At 36.1% G+C, this 24,037-nt stretch overlaps 1 protein-coding gene across 1 annotated transcript in view; it reads right to left on the reverse strand.

The window, feature by feature from the left end:
• Positions 1 to 398: 398 nt before the first annotated feature.
• Positions 399 to 24,037, reverse strand: part of LOC124093177 (organic anion transporter 7) — a 47,801-nt gene continuing 24,162 nt past the window's right edge. Inside the window, exons 5-10 of the mRNA XM_046445464.2 lie at positions 11,472 to 11,595; positions 5,949 to 6,064; positions 5,056 to 5,270; positions 3,448 to 3,556; positions 1,841 to 2,044; positions 399 to 928 (exon numbers count right to left, since the gene is read on the reverse strand). Coding sequence (XP_046301420.1) covers positions 868 to 928; positions 1,841 to 2,044; positions 3,448 to 3,556; positions 5,056 to 5,270; positions 5,949 to 6,064; positions 11,472 to 11,595 — 829 coding nt within the window. The 3' untranslated portion in view covers positions 399 to 867. The remainder of the gene's footprint in view (positions 929 to 1,840; positions 2,045 to 3,447; positions 3,557 to 5,055; positions 5,271 to 5,948; positions 6,065 to 11,471; positions 11,596 to 24,037) is intronic.

Raw genomic sequence — 24,037 nt, forward strand, 5'->3', positions numbered from 1 at the left:
AAACTGTTAAGACGAAGGGAGCCTTTGGATCTTTGATCTCAGTGCATTTTGCATTATGGGATAGACATGAAATTTTGGGCATGGGGGCAGAATGTTAAAGCTTAGATCTGAAGTGTGCCCCAAATACTTATGTGTTATATGCTTGGCCACCAGCTGGTGGTGTGATTGGAAGGTGGTAAATATTTCAAAAATTGTAGTTGAAGTGATTTAAATCAGTGGGAGTGTGACCTTGAAGGAGATATTGAGATCCTCATATCTTCCTTTCTCTTCTTGTCTTCAATGAGATGAGCAGGTTTGTTCCACCAGGGACTCCCCAATATAATACTTTCCATTTCCATAGACCCAAGGCAACAGGGCAAAGCAAACATGGAATGAAACTCCTGAAACCATTGCCAATATAAATTTTTCCTTGAATTAAGTCATTTAACTCAATTTATTTTGTTGCTGTGACAGAAAGCTGACTCACATACTGGTATTTACATGTATTTGGAACTACTAAGATTCAAGTCTGTTCAAGAGTGTTGGGTTCTTCATTGTAATTATACTCTTAAGAATATTCTTAAGTAAGAATACTCTTCCTATAAATTCAGAAAGAAAAATGTTTTAAAGCTAATTCCATCTCCCTATTCAGAAACATTATAGGTATCTATACTATATAAATATTCTCTCATGTATTTCAAAGTACTGTAGTTTCTTTCAACTTCTTGTGATTCATAAAGTATCTTTTATACAATAATTTAGATTCACCATTATAAATGGGGATTTTCTGTTGCGTCTATTTATTTTAATTTTTTGCTGATGTCTTGGAGTATTCTTTATATTTCTTCTTTTTCTTGCTCTTGATCAGTATCCCATTTGTGAATTTCCTTAGAAGTGTGTCACTTTGATGGAGGTATCTTCCTGCTCTGTTTTTCTTGAGCCTTTCCCACTAGAACAGATATGAAAAAAATACATGATGAAAGAAATACAAACAAGAAAGGACATGGAGAAAGCAGTATCTCCTGCATTCTTTACAGCAAGCTGATCCTTTTCCCCACCATCCTTGGTAAAAAAAAAAAAAATGACACCTGCCCATGGATTTCAGTAAATATTGTGAAGTAAAAGTCAAATATTCCTATAATATTTGGAAGGCAGGTTTGATGGTTTCTACTTCCATCCTTGGGCACCATGTCATTCTCCACAGAAGTCTTTGGAAAAACCAGGGAAGTACAAAAAAATTTAAAGCTTTCCAATCATTCGTCATTTTAAAATTCCTTTATTTACCATTGCATTTTTCTCTTTTCTGAACACTTTCATTCCTGGTGAAAACAAGATAGTCTGAATCTCACAGGCAACACAACAAGACTCCTCCCCTAAAATGTATTGTCAGCTATGGAAGGGACCCTAGTCTTGTAATGATCACCCCTGGGTTCTTCAGTGTCCAGGGGAGAGCTCAAGCCTATAAGAAATGACAGTGCCAGACAGCTACCAGCTGTCATTGGGCTACAGGATAGTAGGACATAGAGAGTGAGATTTGTCATTTGTATATGTGCATGTTTGGGAAATACCTTCAGTTACACTGTAGCAGCAAGGACTGAGTAGATCTAATTGTGATGTATTTACTACTAAACCTACTGGGGCAGTTTGGGAAGAACTGGCTGGCATGATCTAGAAATCTTCAGGGGAATATCTGAGATCACTGGTTAAAGGATATTGCTTTTACTAAACCAATGATACTGACCACATGGAAAGAGAGTAAGTCTACAATTTCCAGAGACATAGGGCCCCAGTAGAATCTGTCTTCTCATCTCAGATCTATGGTACATAACTCTTCTAAGGGACCATGAAAGGGTTCACTCACCCATTTTCTATGTCTTGGAGGGAGTCAGGCAGTTGATGATTCCTAGTTTCGGGAAGGAGGAAGACAACAAGGCCAGCAAAGATGCAGGAGGCTCCATAGATGATCCAGGGCAAGGGTTCAGCATATGTTTCCAGGGTCATCAACAGGGGAGCCACAGCTGCCCCCAAACTACCACAAACTCCAATGATTCCAAAAGCTGTTGCCCTTGGAGCACAAACAAAAAGGCATAATAAATCTGTTGAGAATGCACATGGGTTTGTGTCACCTTCATGCATTAATTATAGGAGACAATAAGGGATGTGCTTTGTCATGAGAAGATTGATGATATGCTCTTGTGATATACCCAACCTGATCTTTTCTTAAAATTGGGAGCCATCTTGCCACAAAGCCATGGAAAGATAATTTCAGCTTTACTATAAATTACTGCAAATTCTGAACCTACTTGGAATACCTGCCTGTGCCTTGAACTCACCCATGCCTGGCTCTCTGACCAGATAGCAGCCCTCTCTAAAACTTTAGTGATGCCTCACAAATCTTGGCCTTCCCTGGCTAGATAAAAACCCTCTCTGAGACTCTAATGATCTTCATAAATTCTGATGTCGGGGCCAGCAAAAATGTAAACTACGATTAGTGTTATGCTCCTTAGAGTTTTGTTATCTGTAACCCCCCTTTGTGTAACTTTCAGGGCTATAAACCTGGGCTGCAGGAAAGCTGTGGCTGCTGTCTTGTTCCCACGGTTTTGGGTGGGAGAGGCAGCCCAGCCGGTCAAAATAATAAGCTTGCTTTAATTTGATTTTAATTGGAGTCAGTGGTCTTTTCTTGTGTCATGGTCTAACACTTGCTTTTGAAATTTTTGTTGGTTTGCTAGCAAATTTTCTCAAGTTTACAGAGTATTAAGACATGTTTTATCATTTAGAAATACTATTGTTCATTTATTTAATTTTGCTGTATTTCTCATTTATTTTATTTTATTATTCATTTACTTTATTTTATTGCTACTTTTCAATTATACAAATTATAGTATATTTTGTGATACATTTGTATATGAACAAAATTTTGTCAAGTTCATTTTACAGTTCCTCCTCTATCCTGCCTCTCTCCCATCCCCTATTCTAGAAGTTTCCTTCAATTACATTGAAAATTCATGGTTCCCCACTTTTTTCTTTCTAGCTTTCACATATGAGAAAACATTTCAACCCTTGAGTTCCTGAGTCTGGCTTATTTTACTCTGCATGGTCTTCTCAAATTCCATCCATTTACCTGTAAATTACATAATTCTCTTCTCTTTATGCCTGCATAAAACTCCATTGTGTATATTTACCATATTTTCCTTATGCACTCATCTGTTGATAGACACCTGGGCTGGATCCATAACTTGGATATTGTCAGTTGCAAAATAGGTGAATCTCAAATTTAGGTGAATCCAGAGAATACATGAGATGTACATTGGTGGTATATTATCACACCTAAAAGTACCTAGCAAAAAGCTAACTGTGGCTGTAATTGTTATCAACACCATTGATTATTTGTGTTTTCTTTGCTTGAAAAGTCAATGATTTGGAAACAGGCCCTTTTTACCCTGATAGAGAACCTGTGAGATTTTGTACCTGATGATGGTGGGGAGCAGTTCATTTGCCTGGGTCAAACAACAGGTAATAGAGGCAAAACAAATTCCTCCTCCCAAAGTTGTCAGAATCATACGCACAGTCGGCATTTCTGGAAAGAAGATGATCCAGGAGAGTCAGGATCTTAGACGAAGGTATTGGTATCCCCCAAATCCAAATGGAATACACCCTTATTGGAGATATTCACAGTGTAAAATATACTATAGATAAACTGTACAGAGGTGAAGTTTGTGACAAACCTAAGGGACTTACCTGAGTATTTTAAATTATGGTGAATAAAATGTTTTCAATAATTTAATTTATTCTCCTTGCCTTCCCAAGTTTGTCAAATAAGGAGAGAGGATGCTGAATGCAGAAGGAACTCACATTCTTTTTCTTTCCAGTGTCTCTTGTACCATTTATGTGGCAGATAGGACAGTCATATGGGAATTACTGAAGGGTGTCAGGATTACTGAAGGGTGTCTTGCTCTTTCATAAAACACAGTTATAAAAGAACAAGAACACTATATTAATGGACAAGCTGGAGAATAGCCTGATCTAGTAAAATTTATCAAGACTCAAGAAAAAGGACTTCTCTTATGGAAAACATGTCACACTTTGGATACCACTGAAGGAAACTTTCATAGATTCAGTTACCTACTCTAAGAAGAAAATCTCATGAGAGCTTGAAATCTTGGAGAAGGTTTTCTTGCAGAGTAGCAAACTGACATCATTGTTCACATTCAAGAGAAGTGGAGCCTATACATGGGTGTGATGGCACACACCTGTGATCTCATTTTCTCTGGAGGCTAAGACAGAAGGATTGAGAGTTCAAAGCCAGCTTTAGCAACTTAGCAAGACCCTAAGCCATATAGCAAGACCCTGTCTAAAAACAGGCTGGGGATGTGGCTCGGTTGTTAAGTGCCAATACAGTCAGCTCCTGGTATGTACCAGAGAGAGAGAGAAAAGAAGGAGGAGGAGGAGGAGGAGGAGGAGGAGAGCCCACAATTGTGGGATTTTTGTAAAACACATTACAACACAAGGAGTTCAGCAATGCATGATGATGGATATATTGTTGCTGCTGTACACCTCTTCTCTACTTGAACACAAGGAGTTGTATTTCCTTAAGTCAAGACAACTCTCCAATCCAAGGTTGCATTCTGGTGACCTACCATGAGACTCATGTGTAGACACACAGAGTTCAGGAATAAATTGTCACTGAAGGTGAAGTAATAAGACAGAGCCAGGCAGAGGAAGTGATAGTACAGTGCGGCTCATGATGGTAAGTCTAGACTCTTCATGTTTGCAAGAAAATGTGATTGGCCAATGGATAAATGTTGTATTGCTGACCTAGAGAAACTCAGAACTCAGTGGCACCATGTTCCAGGTACTTAACTGACAATAATGAAGAGAAGCAGGCATCTGAACAAACTTTACTGACCTTTGGCTGTTTTCCTAGCAACCTAATGGCAGAATCTGTCCTAAATGCCCAACTTGTGTCAGGGAGACCTTAGAACCCAGTTTTTCTGATTCCTGTAGGTGCTACCTGAAAAATCCTGAGGGAAGTGAGGAACATATATCCTTCCCCCCCCCCCCGTGCTCTTTCCTCACCTGAAGGCACAAATATGATGGCCAGAAAAGTGATTCCCATCATGGACATGAAAAAAAATATGCTTATACGACGGCCCCTGTGTTTCAGTGCCCAAAGTGAAACACAATTGGCTGGGAGGTTGACTACACCAAGGAGAACCTGGACCAGGAAAACATTGCTCCCTAGGTGCTGGAGGTGGAGAATCAAGCCAAAAGTAGGCAGGATTGTTGCAAATCTGTAGCAAACACACAGGAAAGACACATGCCACAAGGATTAGCACTTATATCCTTTAGATAATGGTAATACTGGCTCAGTCATTTGTTGGTGTTAAAACATACAGGCATATCTCTTCTTTGGAATATGTGCCTATGAGTGATTATTTTAATTATTAACTGTACTAAAACAAATGTATGATGCTGGAGGCCATCAGGGATGTTTAGTTTAGGGAGATGTGAGGGATATTGTGGAAATACAATACAATCCTTAAGGGTCTTTAGGATTTTAGAGTTTTTTCAGCTCTTGATCTGAGTGTTGGAAATATCTTTACATATGTAAATATACAGTGAATTACATATATTTACGCAATTCACTCTTTGAAATTTTACCTCCATTAAAGCAAACAATGAAAGCAAGCAATGAAGAAAATCAAAGACAATGTCTGTTCATAGCTGGAGTTTGCAGCATCAGTCTCTGGTGTGAGCCTAGCTATGTGATATGATAAACAGGACTCCTCACTGTGCAATGGTTCTGTGTCAGTCTTTACATGACCCTCTGACTGTCCACAGCCATATTGGTGCTCTTTATGTCTTCCTCATCTTTTATCTCCAAAGCTGTGCTCACCACATATTGTACAAGTTGAAAGAAGGAATACATTCTTTCTCCACTCTTTCTGTAAGCATGGTGTTAAGCCTACCTCACCAAGGACAGGAGACATATCCGTTTACACAGGTTGGGTGTGTGGAACAAGTCGCACAGAGTAGGTTTTGTCTGTGTTGCCTTCAGCTCCTCCTTCATGGTGGATCTCACAGCCTTCAGTTAATAACAGAGACAACAAATTGTTCCATTGTCAGAAAATGATGGGTATTGAGGAAGCACCAAGCAAACACAGAGAGCAAGTTCAATAATTTCATTATCTAGTGGAAAATATAGACATTGAAATAATAGAAGGTATAAAAGCAGTGTGCTAGGCAAACTCAGTAGTTCACAGAACCTCAGGGAACTTGTGCAATGAAGACACATTAGCAGGAAACTGGAGAGGATTATACAGCATTGAAAAGAGAGTGTATGTTAGAGATTTATATGAGAAAGGAAACCACATGATGAGTTAGACTACAATCCTACAATCCAAAGCCCCATTCATACTAGATGGCTATAGAAGTGTAGGTAGTAGAGTTTTTTTTCTCCATTAGTTACTAATGATGGGGAAATAATTCTCCTGTCTCAGGAAGATGAATTATTTCCTGGCAATTTATTTCTTTATTTTTATTTCTTAGTTTTTTAGTCATCCTATTTTATAAAATAACTTGGATGGTGTGTCCCCATGAAAGAGGGACCTGGAATTAAACTTGAGTTGGAATCATGGATGATGTTGGTTTAAATTAATTTAAGCTCAGGCTGAGTTTTATACTGAAGTGCTACATTGGACTTGCCAATTGCTTGTTGTGTACCCTGGGCAAGGTGACTGATATCACTTTACCTCAATTTCTTTGTCATTGAAAAGAAGAAATAAAAGAGTCAGGATCAGGAAAAGTAGGGGAAAAACGCCCTTCTCACAAACATTTTCCAGGCTATTTAGTAGTAATAGTTATTTATAAATGTGCATAACAAACTACTTCTACCAGAACTCTTGTAATTATTAATTTATTAGTTATTTGGAGATATTAATTCCATTGCCATGTCTCCTCTACAAATGTGATAATACTATAAACGTCTTCAGAAAAATTTTGTGAAGAAGAGAATTCAGAGAATTGGACCTACTCCCATGACTGGGGAATTCTACACCTTTGGGAATGGCCCGACAGCTTTCAGCCCTAGCTTCAGTAGTGGAAACAGGATTTATGCTTGTGTTAGAGAGGCATCTGTGGTGATACCCTCTGCACCAAACACATAAACCCATGACCACTAGTCATTGTTCTTGTGGTATTAATAAGAATTGGCTGCAAGAAGACCTTAAATCTGTCTCAGATGAGGGCTGCAATGCCTGAGAGTGGTCTTCAAACCCTTCCATTATCAAAGTCAAACATCAGGGCATACTGGCTTAATTTGGTACCAGTTACAAATTTTTGATGAGCTTACAGAAATGAGTGGAGCTTCCAAGAGATATTTAGGTGGGTAATGCTAGCTGACATTGGGGCCTTTACAAGTTGTCCTTCCTGGTAACCCTTATTTGGGGAAGAAGCAGCACCTATTCAAATGGGAGTTATGCTGGTTCTTCACATTTTATGAATGTATCTTTCTCTGTGACTTCCTTTCTATGCCCATCATCACACCATGATTTGGGGAAAAGCCTGAAATTGTCTCAGTTTTCCATGTGTGCCAACATAGGTGCCTTGAAGTCAGTTCATACTGATTTATAAGAGCTCTTTGTTAAATTTTTAATGATTAAGAGCCTGTTGACATCATAAGGTTAGCTGGAATTTGACTCTGGTGGAATTTAGCAATCCACAGAAATTAATAATTGCTACAATTCTGGACTCTAGGATATTTTCAAATCTTTGAATGTTGGAGTTAAACATTTACCAGGACACCAGTCACTTTGCCCTTCTGAAGTCATTTGGACTCTACTCAAATGCAAATAACCATATACCCTGACTGTTGAAACCTGGATGGTTCTACCCTAATCTCGAAGACACATTTCAGACACTACAATTTTCAAGATGCATTCAAAGCCTCCATCTCTACATTGAGGTTAGGTTTCCCTCTTTGGGATTCACTTTGCCACATTATTTGACTGCTCAAAGGCTGTATCAAGCCCACTGACCTGGTGAGGATGGGTGATCTTTCTGAAGACAGGAGCTGGAAATGCTTCTGTCCCCTATCTGTCAAAGAATTTGTCACAGGGAGTTATGGAACATGTTCAGAAAGGAAGTGCGAGAAAGGAAAAATGCTATGGGGAAAGAGGGCAAAACACAGACCCAAGGCAGGATGCATTTGGAAGCTGAAAGAACTGACATTCCAGTGCCAGTTGAGTAATAAAACAAATCATTTGAGCTTTGGGACAATGTTTGTGAACTTGTTCATAGATAGAAGATGATGATAACTATTTTCTGCTTCTCAAATTTCTTTTTAATATATAATCAATATTGAAAAATCTGCCCATATTTAACAATGCATCTTAATGATTTTGGAAGTAACTGCATACCTGTGAAGTTGTCACCAAAACCTATCAATATGCTGAGTCCCTTCAAAATTTCTTCCTCCCCTGTGTATTCATTTTTGTTATTTATTTTGATAAGAACAGTTAGGACAAGATCTGACCTCTTGGATATTTTGAAGTACATAATATAGTATTCTTTATTATTGTCAGAATGCCATACAGTGGATTTCTAGAACTTACTTATCTGATGAATTTCCACAATGAATATGGGAATTCAGAGATCTCCTCGAGATCCAAATTTGAATTCCTTTGGATATATACCAAGTTGTGGGATTGCTGGATCAAATAATTCTATTCAAATTTTTGAGGAATTTCCATATTGTTATCAACAATGGTGGCATCAATTTACATTATTATCAGCAGTGTGTACAAGGGTTCTTTTTTTATCCACATTCTCATTATTAGTTGTTCTTAATCTAATAAATGCTCTCCTAACAGGTACAGGTAATATCTCAATGTGGTTTTGATTTCTACTTCCCTTATGCTTAGTGATGCTAAGAATTTTTTACATACCATTTTGTCATTGTGTCTTCCTTCACACATGTCTACATTTCAAGACAAAAGAAACAGAAACACAAAGAACAACTTACAGATCACAGTAAAATCTGTATTAAAGATGTACAGGAAAAGCATCAGATGAAATTCAGCATCCTTACATCATAAAACCTCTCAACAAATTAGGTATTCAAGGATCATATCTCAAAACAATAAAGCCCATTTGATATGCTGGAAAAAAAGTCAGACCCATGTCTTTACTACATAGGGAAATTGATCCAAAATAGACTTCAGACTTAAATGGAAGTCCCCCAAGCCATTACACTACCAGAAGAAAACTTGGAATAAAACTACATGACTGTGGTGTGGGAAAGAATTTTTAGATGAGACCGCAAAAAGAAACAAGTCAAAATTGACAAGTAGGATTAGAAAAAAATTCTGCACAAAAAGGAAGCAAGGAACATATGGAAGAAACAAAATACACAGGGAGGAAGATATTTGTCAACTATGCTCTGATAAGTCGTTGTTCTCCAAGATGTATGAGAAACTCAAATGACTCAATAACCAAAAATTAATTAAAATACAAAAAAAAATCTGAAATTAAGATGGGAAGACAATCTTCAGAATCACCTGGAACGCTTCAAAATACAGATTCCTAGGCTGCAGCATCCACCTCCCTAACACACACTGGGATCCTTATAAGCAGTAGTGGGAACCATTGATTTAAAAAAAATGGGCAAAAGATCTGAACAGACACCTCTCAAAGGAAGACCTGTGAATGGGCAATAGGTAAAAAAATAAATACTCAGTATCACTAAGCACACAGTAAATGCACATCAGTCCTACAATGAAGTTGAACATGGTGGCATGTGTTTGTAAGCCCAGCTACTTGGGAGACTGAGGTAGGAGATTATAAATTTGAGCCCAGCTTGGGCAATTGAGTGATTCCCCTCTCCCAAAATAAGAAAGTGGAGGAGATACTGGGGGATGTAGCTCAGTGATGGAGCAATCCTGGGATCAATCCCTAGCAAAAGAAAAAAATATTACAATGATATATTTACTTCTTCCCACTTGGAAAGGCTATTATTAAAAAAAACTACAAAGAATTACAAGTGTTAATGAGAATGTGAACAACAGAGAACCTTTGCACACTATTTATAGAAATTCAAATTAGTACAATCATGGGAAATAATGTGAAGTTTCTTCAATAAGTAAAAATAGAATTGCTATATTCAGTGTATATAAAAGAGCCAAGATATGGAACCAACTCAAGTGTTCATCAACAGATGAGTGAATAGGTTGGGCTTGATAGTGCATACGTGTAATCCCAGCAAATCAGGAGGCTGAGGCAGGAGCATCACAAGTTTAAGGCTAGCCTCAATAACTTAGTAGGACCCTGTCTTGAAATAAAAAGACTGAAAATGTAGTTCAGTGGAAAAACACCACGAGGTTCAATTCCCAAAATTAAAGTTAATTTATAAATAAAGATGAGTGAGTAAATAAAATTGATTATATCACAACTAAAGATTATTTAACTTTACCAGAGTGAAAGTACAATATACTTTCTACAGAAATACACTTTGAATTTTGATCATTTCCTGTGGGATACTGCATGATATTCTTTTAACATGTTAGACAGCTGCAGGGAGCCATAGTTCTCATCAACATAACCTTTATGGTAACAACCTACACTCCACCAGGTACTGTGTGTGTATATATACAGTAGATTATATATATTAAATGCACTTTTGACTTGTAACATTTAAATTTATTATTGGTTATTATGGTTTGGATATGAGGGGTCCCCCCCGCAACGTTCCACTGTTATTGGGGGAGGTGAAATGATTAGATGATGAGTATCATACATAGTCAGTGAATTAATCCTTTTGAAGGATTCAAAAATTTGCATGGGTTGCAAAGTGGTTTACCATAGGCAGGTGGGGTGTAGATGGAGAAGTGGGTCACTAGGGAAATACCTTGGGAATTATATGTTTGTTTCTATTTCCATCTCCTCTATTTTGGTTTCCTGATTACCATGAAGTGCACAGCCTTCCTCTGCAATGCCTTCTGCAAAAAAATGCTCCATCTCACCTCTGGACCAGATCTATAGAGTCAACTGACGATGGACTGGGACCTCTGAAACTGTGAGCACAAAGTAAAATTTTCCTGGGCAAAATCATTCTTCTCAGGTATCTTGGTCACTGACACCAAAAGCTAACTAACATGTTGGTTTATTGAGACTTTTATTAATTAGTTTAATTAATTGGGTTAATTAGCTAGACTTAACCATTCCACCCTGTAGGCTTCAAAACATCACATTGTGAAGATAAAAACATACAGTGTTATCTGTCAAATTAAAAACTAGTCAAATAAAAAGATTAAAATCCTGTGGAGGGAGATGTGTGAATTAATTTTGAGGACCAAAAGGAAGAAAAAATTGGAACTCTTTGCCTCCTCTGAATAAAATCTCTGTGCCAAATCTTTTCAATTACACCACATTGCATCTTTGGACACCTATTAATAGTGTGTCTTCCCTGTCACATAAGCACCTCCCATCCTGCTCACCTCTATGGTTAGGGCATCTGCAGAAGTCTTCATTCCATTCACCCGTGCAGCTTTTTTAAGTTCCTGTAAGCCCTCCTCGGGTTTGTTGTTGATAATCAGCCACCGAGCTGACTCGGATATCCACCTGATCAAAGACAATGGAAGTGTAGTTAACTCTCACATGGTATTTACCACATTACCTTCATTCTCCTTCAATCTAATACTACTACTGGCTCAATTAAGCCAAGAAACACACTGTCATGTTGCCTGGTACCATAACTGGGCAAATGGGAAATGATGCCTGCATGCAGTAGACCTGCACAGCTGGGATGGCAGAGTCCCTCCTATTAGCAGCCTTCTTGGTTGGACACACCTTGACTATGGCATCCATAGCACTGGAGCATGAGGGACACTTGGCTGTTCAGACCTTATTCAAGTTCTTTGTAAGGGCAAAAGAAATGCTGATTTATAAAGGGTTCTTTTCCTAAAATAAGAACCCCCAAAATATTTTTGCTTACTGAAGGTCCCATGCAGACTGGAAGCACTCCTGCTCCTGCCACTGTGGTGGAATCTGATACACAAACAGCTCAGTCTGCCTGGACACTCTCATCTATGTAATGGGAACAGCAACGTCACCAGTTTTCAGATTTGTTATGAGGATGAATGACATCATGAATGAGTGCACCACAGGGTACACTCTTGTCTATCTGAATTTATCTCATTCTCTTAATCTGTAATCATCTCTTAGAATCACTTCTCACCAAATAGGCCTCTTCCACTGAGTCAGCCTCTTGGGAGGAGGAGCATAAAAGCCTGTCTTAGGCTTTCTAAAGAAAGGAAAGGAAGATGATCTGTGGAAAAAAATGCTATAAGGTGTCCAGGCTGCCTTCATTTTCAACATGATAAACAGTGCTGCTCCTTCATTAAATAGCTATAGATGGAAATATGTTCTTTCTCTCATCCTTTATCACCTCCAAAGTTGCAAATCCCCCAAATATTCTCTGTTGGGCATTTTTCTTTGAAAGCTATACACAAAAATACATGACATAGTTGTGGCTATCTAATCTTCAAGTGCTTCCTGATGTGATGGAAAATGTTTTATTGTTTTGTCATTTCATGTTTATTAAATACATTTAGTTTTCATTAAGCATCTTCATAGTCACTATGTATTTTAATTTTTTAAAAAGTACAGAGAGAGAGAGCATAACAGTGGTTGTTACCACAAATTGTACTAAAAATAATATTAATTTTATCAGGTCCCTAAAATAAGAAATAACAGAATCAAATCAAAACTTAGTTTTAAAAGTTTTTATTAATCTATTATATCTATATATGATACTGGTATTCATAGATGCACACAGCATAATTTGATCTACCTTATTCCCCAGTATCTCCCCTTCTCTATTCTCTACTCCCTCACCATGATCCCCTTCCTCTCCTCCACTGGTCCCTCTTCTATTATATTTTAATTAGTGATTTTAATTATATATATAAAATGGAATCATTGTGGTACCTTTTATCATGGCAATATCATAATTTGGTTGATTTTATTTCCAACTACATACGTCTCCTTGTTTACTTTTACATTTCCTTTCACTACTCTATGGGTCTCGTTTAAATTTTTGTGAGATCCCTTTTTTATTTCCTTTTTTCTCTCCCATTTCTGCAGATGAGAAAGACCATTTGACCACTGATCTAAGAATGGTTTATTTCACTTAGCTTGATGTGCTCCAGATCCATCCATTTCCCAGAAAATGACATAATTTCATTTTTTTGTTGTTGTTGTTCAAGTAAAACTCCATTTTGTGTATGTATCACATTTTCTTTATCCTCTTATCTGTTGATGGACATCAAGGATGGTTCCATAACTTGGGTATTGTGAATTGTGTTGCCATAAAGATGGGTACGCATGTATCCCTATAGAATGCTGATTTTAGTTCTTGTGGATAGATAGAGAGGAGTGGAATATCTGAGTCACATGGTGATTCTTTTTCTAGTCTTCTGAGTGATATTCATACTGATGTCCACAGTGGTTTTAGGAATTTACAGTTACACCAACATTGTATAAGTATACCTCTCCCCCTCATTCTCATCATCATTTATTGTTATTTGTATACTGATGAATGCCATTCTAACTGGGGTGAGATGAAATCCCAGTGTAGCATTGATTTGCATTTCCATGATTGCTAAGGATATTGAACTTTTTTATGTATTTGTATTTCTTCTTTTGAGAAATAGGTCTTATTTGTTTTGCTCATTTATTTATCGTGTGTTTTTCTGATTTTAAGGTTTTGTGGGTTCTTTATGTATAATGAATATTAATTCCCTGTAGGAAGAGCAGTTAGCAAATATTTTCTCTTATTCAGCAGAATCTCTATTCATGTTCTTGTTTCCTGTGCTCTGCAATTTGTTTTTAAAATTTCATACCATCCCACTTATTGATTCTTTGTTTTATTTTTTATGCTGTAGGATCAATACCTGCACTAATATGTTGGAATGTTGAACTAATGTTTTCTTCTAGCAGTTTCTGAATTTCTGTTCTAAATTCTATGTCCTTGAGCCACTTTGACTTGACTATTATGTCAGATGAGAGGTACGGATATAATTTCATTCTTCTACATATGAATATTCAGCTTTCCCAGCACCATTTCTTCAAAATAATATCTTCTCCACTATATGTTTTCAGCACCATTGACAAGGATCATGAGTGTATCTTTGCAGATTTTTCTCTGTGTCTTCTGTTCTGCTTAATTGGTCCTCATGTCTACTTATATGCTAGTTCCATACTGGTCTTGTTACTATATCTCTGTGATATAATTTGAAGGACATTTTGATGCCTACAGCATTGTGCTTATTGCTCAAGATTTTTGGCTATTCTACATCTTTATTCTTCCAAATGAATTTTAGGACTGTTTTCCCAGTTCTGTGAAGAATTTCATTGGCATTTTGATGGGGATAGCATTGAATCTGTAGATTCCTGAAGCAGTATGAACTAGTCTTCTTTGTCTCTTCTGATTAATTTTGCCTTTCAGTCCTTTTTTATCTGCCATGAGATACAGCAAGGATGTTGGCCTGCAGTTTTTGTTCCTTTATTTGTCATTATCTGGTTTGGGTATCAGGGTGTTTCTGCTTTAATAGAATAAATTTGTAATAAATATTATCCCCTTTTTATCTCATGAAACAAGTTAGAGAGTCTTGAGAAGTTTTCTTCTTTAAAGGTCTTATAGAATGCAACCAAAAATCCAACTAGTACCAGAATTTTCTTTGTCACAAAGGTCTTTATTGTTAATTCAATATTACTGCTTTTTTATCCACTTAGCTTTTCTATACACTTTGGCTGTCGTTTGGGTAAGTCACATGTTTTTACAAATTTTTCAATACCATCTGGATTTTCCAATTTATAGGAAAATAAGTTTTTAATAGTCCTTAATGGTCCTTTGTATTTCAGAAATGTCTGTGGCTATATTGTCCATGTAGCACTAATTTTCTTTAGATGGTTCCTTATTTTTTTTTCTTATAATTAGTTTGGCTAAGTGTTTAACAGTCCTCTTTATTTTTTCCAAGAATTAACTCTTTGTTATATTAATTCTGTGAGTTGGGGGGGGGGTTTATTTCATTGGTTTGTATTTTGATTATGTACTATCATCTAATGGACATAGAAGTAGTTTGATCCTCATTGCCTGTGGCCTTGAGATGTAATATCAGATTTTTTATTTAGGATATTTCTATCTTAAAAGTAGGCACTTACTACATTATATTTTTTCTTAGATCTGCATTCTAAGGGTCCCAGATTTCTGGGTATGTTGTATCATTATTCTTATTTGTTTCTAAGAATTTTTAACATTTCTCTTGATTTTTTCTCATATCCAGTCCTTGTTCAACAGTGTGTTGTTCAGAGGCTCCCAGACGGTGAGAAGAGGAAGGAGACACTTCCCACTTGCTCTGATGTTTGGAATTGAGGAAACAGTAATACTTCTTAATTACAAGATGGGTGTATGAAGGAAATCATTAAAAATCAGTATTTGTCTGTCAGAGATTCAGAGAAGCCCAGAAATTCTGGTGTTGTGAACGAAGGATATAAGGAAACATACCAGAGCCTGCACCACCACAAAGGGAGGGACCACACAAAGGGAAAGTTAAACACAGTGAACAATTGGACACATAAAAACCTTTAAAAGGCAGTCTAGACTTGGCAGACACAAACACCCCTGAGTAAACTGGTGTTTAAATGTGCTCCATGTTTCTCAACATGTAAATGAAGAACAGAAATGGAGATCTAACTGGAGGAGTTTAAGCTGAATCTTGTTCCTGTAGGAACTTGAGAGTTCTTTACAAAAACTTCCACTTTTATCTCAGCCAGTGCTTACTGTGTTATCTCAAGTTCACCTGAAAAATCAGGATCCCAACATGATCATAGTGAATAGCAGAACCAGGGAATTCAGGACAGAAACAGAGGAGAGTATAACCTACTCTCCCTTTGGGCCCTGTGGTGTGAATGATCAGTTGAAAAGGACAGGAAAATTAAACAGGTGGGCAGCATACATTTAGGGATGGAGAATTTAAAGTTCATATTTGGTGATCAGTGGAGGGGGGCTACAGAAATCTTTCCATTCACCGTCTATACGTAGTGGTCTGCTACCATGACCTATGGGTAGAACTCTTCAGTGATGTTGGAAATCCACATGCCTACCTGAGAACTTCATCTACTAAATCCTAGGGGCATGAGAATTTAGCATGCAGGATAAGACCCCCCCACAAAGGTTCGAAGCCAAATACAGTTTCAAAACATTTTTATTTTCTTATTAACTAATTTATCAACCAATTAAATAAAATCACCCCCATTTACCACTCAGACTAGTGGATTTCTGGAGAACATTTGTAATACGTTTTTAAAAGATTTATGAGTATGAAATTGTTCTGAAGTGGTTGTAACTACTTGAAATTAATCTCTCTCCTCTCAGTGTCCTCTTAGAGACTAGACATAATAGGAAATTTAAATTGAGTGAAAATGTGGACCTCAAGGCATTCACCCAACCCACAGCATAACAAGAAAATGTCCTTTATATAAAAGCAAAAGAGATAAATATCCCTTAAGGAATACTAACAGTATGGAAAGCAATGAATCAAGTCATTCCAAATACCCCACAATACAACTAATCCCATTGATATCATAATGGAGGAAATGCCAGAAAAAGAATTTAGAAAATTTATGTATGATTTGGATATGAAGTGTTCCCCAAAATCTTATGTGTGAGAAAACGCAAGAAGGTTCTGAGGCGAAATAATAGAGTTGTGAGAGTCTTAACTAACCAGTGAATTAATCCCTTAATAGGTATTGACTGAGTAGTAACTGCAGTGGTGGGTTGTAGCTGGTTGAGGTGGGAATTGAGGACATGGTTTGGAGGTATATATTTGTATCTGGCAAGTGGAGACCGCTCTCTCTGCCTTTTGTTCATCATGTGAACTGCTTCCCTTTGCAATGATGAGTAGTCTCACCTTGAGCCCTGAGGATGGGAGCCTGCTGTCTATTGATTGAGACCTCTGAAACCGTTGGCCCCCAAATCAAGTTTTCTTCCTCTAATATTTTTCTTGATGGGTCTTGAGTTCACAGTAGCAAAATAAGCTGATTAAAACAGCTGCTAATTAAATTTTTCAGTGTACTAAAGGCATAGCTATGAAGTGAACTAAGAGATAATATACCAGAAATGATATAATATTAAAATAAACAGAAATTTTTGAAAAGAACAAATTCTGGAACAGAAATAATAAATCAAATAAAAAATTCAGCTGAAAGCATCACCAATATATTAGACCACACACAAGGCAGATTTTCTAATATCAAAGATGAAGTATACAATTTTAAAAGCAAAGTCAACAATAAATGAAAGGTAACAAATCATGACCAGAATATACAAGAAATCAGAGATAGCATTAAGAGCTCAATTCTAAGACTCTTTGTGAACAAGGCACCAAGACACAAACTAAAGAAATGTATAAAATTTTCAGTGAAACTATATCAAAAAGTTTTCCAAACTGTAGGAATGAAGTGAAATCCAAATACAAGAGGAATTTAGAACCCCAAATAGATAAGATGAAAAAACATCCTTCCCAAGACACATCATAATTAACCATCTACTACACAGAACAAAGATAGAATTTTAAAAGCTGAAAGAGAAAAATGGCAGCCCACATTAGAGGCAAGTTGAGATTATTTTTAAATTCTTCTATGGATAGTATTTTTTTAAGTATTTTATGTAGTGCTACCTTGTAGTCATGAATTCTTTTAGTATATTCTCATTTTTGGAAGTTTTTATTTTTTATTTGATTCTAAAGGATGGTTTTGCTGTATATAGTGATCTTGGTTGGGAATTTTCTTTCAGAGATCAGATAACCTCATTCTATGCCTTCCTGGATTTAAAATGGTGTGAAGAACTGAGGAGTTGTCTGCACTGGTTTACCTCTAATGTGTGCTGACATGTTTCTCTCTCTCTCTCTCTCTCTCTCTCTCTCTACTGGGGATTGGACTCAGAGGCACTTAACCACTGAGCCACATTCTCAGCCATTATTTGTAACTTATTTAGAGACAGGGTCTTTCTAAGTTGCTTAGTTCCTTGATAAGTTGCTAAGGCTAGATTTGAAGTAGCAGCCTCTTGAGCCCCTGGGATTACAGGTGTACCACTGTGCCTGGCTCTGACATTTTTCCTTGCAGTTTTAAAATTCCATTCTTATTCACTATGTTAGGCATTTTGATTATGATGTGTCAGAGAGATTTTTTTGCTATTTTATATGTTTAGTTCTATATGACTCCTAAATGCTCACCTAATACTTGAAAAAATTTTTTTCTATTATTCAACTGAAAAGTTCTTAGTACCATTAGCTTGTATCACCATGCCCTTTTCAATTCCAGTGATGTTCTTTTCCTTTGTTCTTTTAATGTATACATGATATTAGAGTATATTTTGACATATTATACATACATATAATATAATTATTCTAATCAAGAACTCATCCTTTTTGTTGTACATGATGTGGAGTTTCACTGGTCATGTATTCATACATGAACATGGGAAAATTATGTCCAATTCATTCTACTGTCTTTCTGATTCCTATCTCCTCTCCCTTTCCTTTATTCCCCTTTGTCTAACTGAACTTTTATTCTTCTTTCCTTGTTGCATGTTTCCATCTGCATATCAAAGAGACATTTGACTTTGCAGTTTGGGGAATTGGCTTATTTCACTTAGCATGATAATCTCAGATCCATCTATTTATCATCAAATTTACAAAGTCAGTTTGGTCTCTTAATGCTTTCCCATAGTTCTTGTATATTCTGATAGTGATTTTATTTCTATTTTAGTGCCTATAAGTATTCAAGTTCACATAAACTCTCTTTAAGGCGTGAAGCTCTGTTTATACAAAATCTAATCTGTTGTTGATTCTTCCAAATTAATTTTTATTCTATTTATTGTGTTTTTAATTTCCAGGAGTTCTGGTTGGGTGTTTTTCTTAGTCAATCTCCCACTGAAATGGTTTTTTACCTCCTGAGTTTTCTCTCACTCTGTTCCTTAGATCTTCGTTTAACTCATTAATCATTTTAATAATCATTTTATTATCTCCTTCTGGAAGTTCATCCTTTTAAATATGTGTGGGTTTTTTTATTTGGGAAATGCAAATTTGGATGGAGAATTGCTGGCATTATTCCTCACATGTTCAGAAGTCCTAGACTTGTGCATCTGTTGAGATAAACTCCTCTTCCTCTTTGATATGGAGGATATTTTGGTGAGTAGTTATCTTTTTGTAATAACTCTTAATCTGAAGATATATCTTAGCTTTAGCATATAAGCTCAGAAAAATTCCATTGTTAATTTTAACTTGTAATGCAAGTTTGAAAGTAGAAAATAAGAGTGATAGTTTTAAAGTAAGCCATATATCCACATCTACTACAAATGTAATTTCTAATGATCTCTATGACTCTGCTCCTTCCAGAAGAATGTCTATGAATAGCAATAGAGAAGAGCATGAGAGGGCTACACATTCATAATTATATATTCCATTAGAATCTAAAATATGATACAAAAAAAGAAAATAGAAAAAATGAGAAGTCAATGAAGGAAGATGGTGGGTAAGGGAGAAAATACAGAGGTTCAAATGGTTACAGTAAAGTTAGAGCACAAAAGAAAACTACAGCGGAATAGTTATATGGTGGAGATATTAGGTATTCATTATTATCAGTCAGTTATTACATAAATTATCATAGAGAAGTTAAGATTATTTATTGATGAAGTTTTGAAAACTTAGTTCTTTTGAGATATACATAAAAGAAGAGTGTATTTTGACATTATAAATACATTGAGTGTAACTTATCCTACTTAGGATCCATTTCTTCTAGTTGTACATGATGGGGAGTTTCACTGGTGGTATATTCATATATGAACACAGAAAAGTTATAACAAATTAGAAATTATTGAAACATACTTTTGTATCTGTTTCAAATGTTAGAACCTACAAACTGTGAGAAAATTATTCAAATGCAAATCTAAGGCTTTATACTGATTTTCACTCTAACTCAAGCCAACCAAACTTGTTAAATCACACATGAAGGCCAATGGAAAAAAATAGAAGACACAGAGATAAACCCATGCAGATACATCTGATTATTGCCAAAGTTGTCAAAAACATACACTGGAGAAAAGACAACATTTTAAACACATTTTGCTGGGAAAATTAGATATCCATATGTAGAAGAATAAAATTAGATTTCTATCTCTCACCCTGCACAAAGGCAACTCAAAATGGATCAAAGACCTAGGAATTAGAACAGCAATGTTGCAACTGAGAGAATAAATTAGGGTTCACATTGCAACATTCAAGAGCAGGCAGTGACTTCCTTAATAAAGCTGTAGGTTTCGGTTCTTGACTAACATGAGTTTGGACCAGTAGGTTTTGGTTCTTGGCTAACATGAGTTTGGACCAGGAGATAATCACACATGGAGAGAGATTTACACAGAGGACAACTGGTTGGGGAAACCCACCTGGCTCTACCCCTCACCTTCTGATCTGGCTGCTTGCAGTACTGGCTGCTTGCAGTACTGGCTGGGAGAAACCTATCTGTCTAGGAACTCAGAAGGGCAGGATATGATATGGCAAGAGTGATTGAATTTGGAAACTGAGACCAAGACAAGAAAATGCGTTGCCTGAAGGTGACATACTGTATTTGCTCCCTGCAACACACAAGTGGAACCCAGGGGAGTTCCCTGGTTTACAGTTTCCCAGCATAGAACAGCCATTGCTGGACACTGGAGGTGTACTGTTTAAATCTCTGGACCAATTGGCATTCAGTGAAGAGCCCAAAGCCTACCTAAGCTTAAACCCTCTCTCCAGGCATTCCACCTATGGGATTACCTCTCTCACTCCAGCAATTCAGAGGGTGGACTGTAACACTCCAGATGACCACCCAAAACTGCTGGGAACAAAACCTGAAAATATTTTGAAGTTCGATTCTTTGACTTTTTTAAACTTTTCATTATTCTTTTCTTTCTTTTTTTCTTTCTTTATTTATGTATTTGTTTGTTTGTTTCTTACTTTCTTTCATATTTTTTCCTCTGTTTAATTGTGACCTTAATGGTTCATGGACATATATACATATTTGATTTTCCTCCTTATTCCTAGCATTTTTGGAGTCACTTATTTTTGATGGCTCAGTTTGTTGAGGACTTGGATGTTCGATTAATATGTTTTAGTTTTGTTTTTTATTATATTATTTTATTTGTAATTTTTAAAAATTTTACTCTCTATATATTTTTTCTCTTACCAAGGACATCCCTTGATTCTGTTTCTCTATTTTCTTCCATTAACAGCCAATCAGTATTGTTTTTTGACACTTCCTTTAAGTTTTTACTTCTATCATTTCTCCTCCCCCTTCATAATCAAAACATCCTATATCACTCTCTTCTTTCCCTGTCTACCATTTGAAATTGTAAGCCCTTTTGCAAACTTGCTGTTTTTGTTGTAGACAATCACTGATCATATGATTTATGTTTATTGTGATAAATAACATTGTAGATGTCATAATAGGAATTATTCAGTTTAATACTTTATATTGTTTGCATTGGTAATTGTTATTATTTGTCTCCCACCAAGCAGTGATATACTGTAGATCTTCAGGGACATCATAAGTCCACAGAGTTGAAACTCCACTACCTGAAATTCATACTGTTAGATGGGTGGATGCACAAACAAAATGAAAAAGCAAAGTAACAAATCACACCACACAAACCAAGATACTCCAATAACAGAAACCATTCCACACCACAGTGGAAGAAATGCCAGAGAAGGACTTTAGAATGTACATAGTTAAACTTATCTGCAAAGTGAAGGATGATATAAAGACAGAGATCAGAGAGAAAATGCAAAAAGTGAAAGATTGCTTCAATAAGGAGATAGAGATTCTGAAATAAAATGTAGAAATATGTAAAATGAAGGAATTTACAAACCAAATTAAATATTCATTGGAAAACATCACAATCAGACTAGATCACTTGAAAGATGGAGTTTCAGGCAATGAAGGCAAAACATAATATTGAAAACAAAGTTGATCATGAAGAAAATATGTTAAGAGACCATGAACAGAACTTCCAAGAAATATGGGATAATCTGAATAGATCAAATTTAAGATTTATCAGGGTAAATGAAGGCTTGGAGATAAAAACCAAAGGAATGCACAATAAAATAACATAAGAAAATTTCCAAAACCTAAAGAATGAAAAGTAAAATCAAATACAGGAGGTTTACAGGACCCCAAATATACAGAATTACAACAGACCCACACAAAGTCACGTCATTATAAATATATCTACCTTACAGAATAAGAATAGAATTTTATAGTTGCCAGAGAAAAATTACAGATAACATTTAGAAGAAAACCAATCCAGATCTCAGCTGATCTCTCAACCCAGACTCTTAAAGCTAGTAGGTCCTGGATTAATATATACCAAGCTCTGGGGAAAAAAATGGATGCCAGCCAAAATACTATGCCCAGAACAATTGAGTGATTAAGCTTCAGTATTTATTTTGGTATAAAAACATTCCATGATAAACAAAACTTAAAAGAATTCACAACTAGAAAGCCTGCATTACAAAACATACTCAATAAGATAGGTCATGAAGAAGAAATAAAAAATAAAAGTGAAAAACAGCAAATGGGGGGACTACACTAAAAGAACAGTGAATCAATTGAGAAAACAAATCAAAGTAAAAGTGCTATTCTGATCAAAATCCCAATGGCATTCCTCATAGAAATAGAAAAGGCAATCATGAAATTCATCTGGAAAAATAAGAGACCCAGAATAGCTAAAGCGGTCCTTAGCAGGAAGAGTGAAGCAGGTGGCATTGCTACACCAGACCTTAGATCTGGTACAGAGCAATAATAACAAAAGTACAGAGCTATAATAACAAAAACAGCATGGTATTGGCACCAAAACAGACTGGTAGACCAATGGTAAAGAATAGAGGACACAGAGACTAACCCAAAAAATTACAATTATCTTATATCAGACAAAGGTACCAAAAACATGTACTGGAGAAAAGATAGCCTCTTCAACAAATGTTGCTGGGAAAACTGGCATTCTATATGCAACAAAATGAAATTAAACCCCTATCTCTCACCATGCACAAAACTCAACTCAAAGTGGATCAAAGACCTAGGAATAAAACCAGAGACTCTGCATCTATAAAAGAAAAAGAAGGCCCTAATCTCCATCATGTTGAATTAGGCCTCAACTTCCTTAATAAGACTCCTTTGACACAGAATTAAAATTAAGAATCAATAAATGGGATGGATTCAAACTAAAAAGTTTCTTCCCAGCAAAAGAAACAATCTCTGAGGTGAATAGAGAGCATACATCTTGGGAGAAATAAATCAAAATGACAGTAAAAATCAAATCTCAATAATAACATTGAATGTTAATGGCCTAAACTCATCAATTAAAAGACACAGACTGGCAGATTGAATTTTAAAAAAGACCCAACAACATAATGTCTCCAAGATACTCATGTAATATGCAAATACATCCACAGACTGAACATCATAGACATGAATTTCATGACAAGCAGGGGTTTATATGCTTATATGGGATAAAGTGGACTTCAAGCCAAAGTTAATTCGAAGGGACAAAGAAGGACATTTTATACTGCTTAAAGGAATTATACATCAACAAAATATAACAATAATAAATATTTATGCCCCAAACAATGGAGCATTTACGTACATCAAACAAACCCTTCTCAATTTTAAGAATCAAATATATTAAAAAACAATAATACTGGGTGGCTTTTAACACACCTCTCTCACCACTGGAGAGATCATCGAAACAAAAACTAAATAAAAAAGGTATAGAACTACAAAATACAATTAAAATTTTAGACCTAACAGACATATATAGAATATTTCATCCATCAAAGACTGAATCACTTTGTTCTCAAAAGAACACAGATCCTTCTCTAAAATAGACCATTTTTTAAGCCACGAAGCAACTCTTAGCAAATACAAAAAAAATAAAGATAATACTTTGCATATGATCCCATCATAATGG

Source organism: Marmota monax, unplaced genomic scaffold (assembly GCF_021218885.2).
Source record: "Marmota monax isolate L192 unplaced genomic scaffold, Marmota_monax_Labrador192_F-V1.1 WCK01_AAM20220418_F8-fsc00038, whole genome shotgun sequence".
NCBI classification, from domain to species: domain Eukaryota; kingdom Metazoa; phylum Chordata; class Mammalia; order Rodentia; family Sciuridae; genus Marmota; species Marmota monax.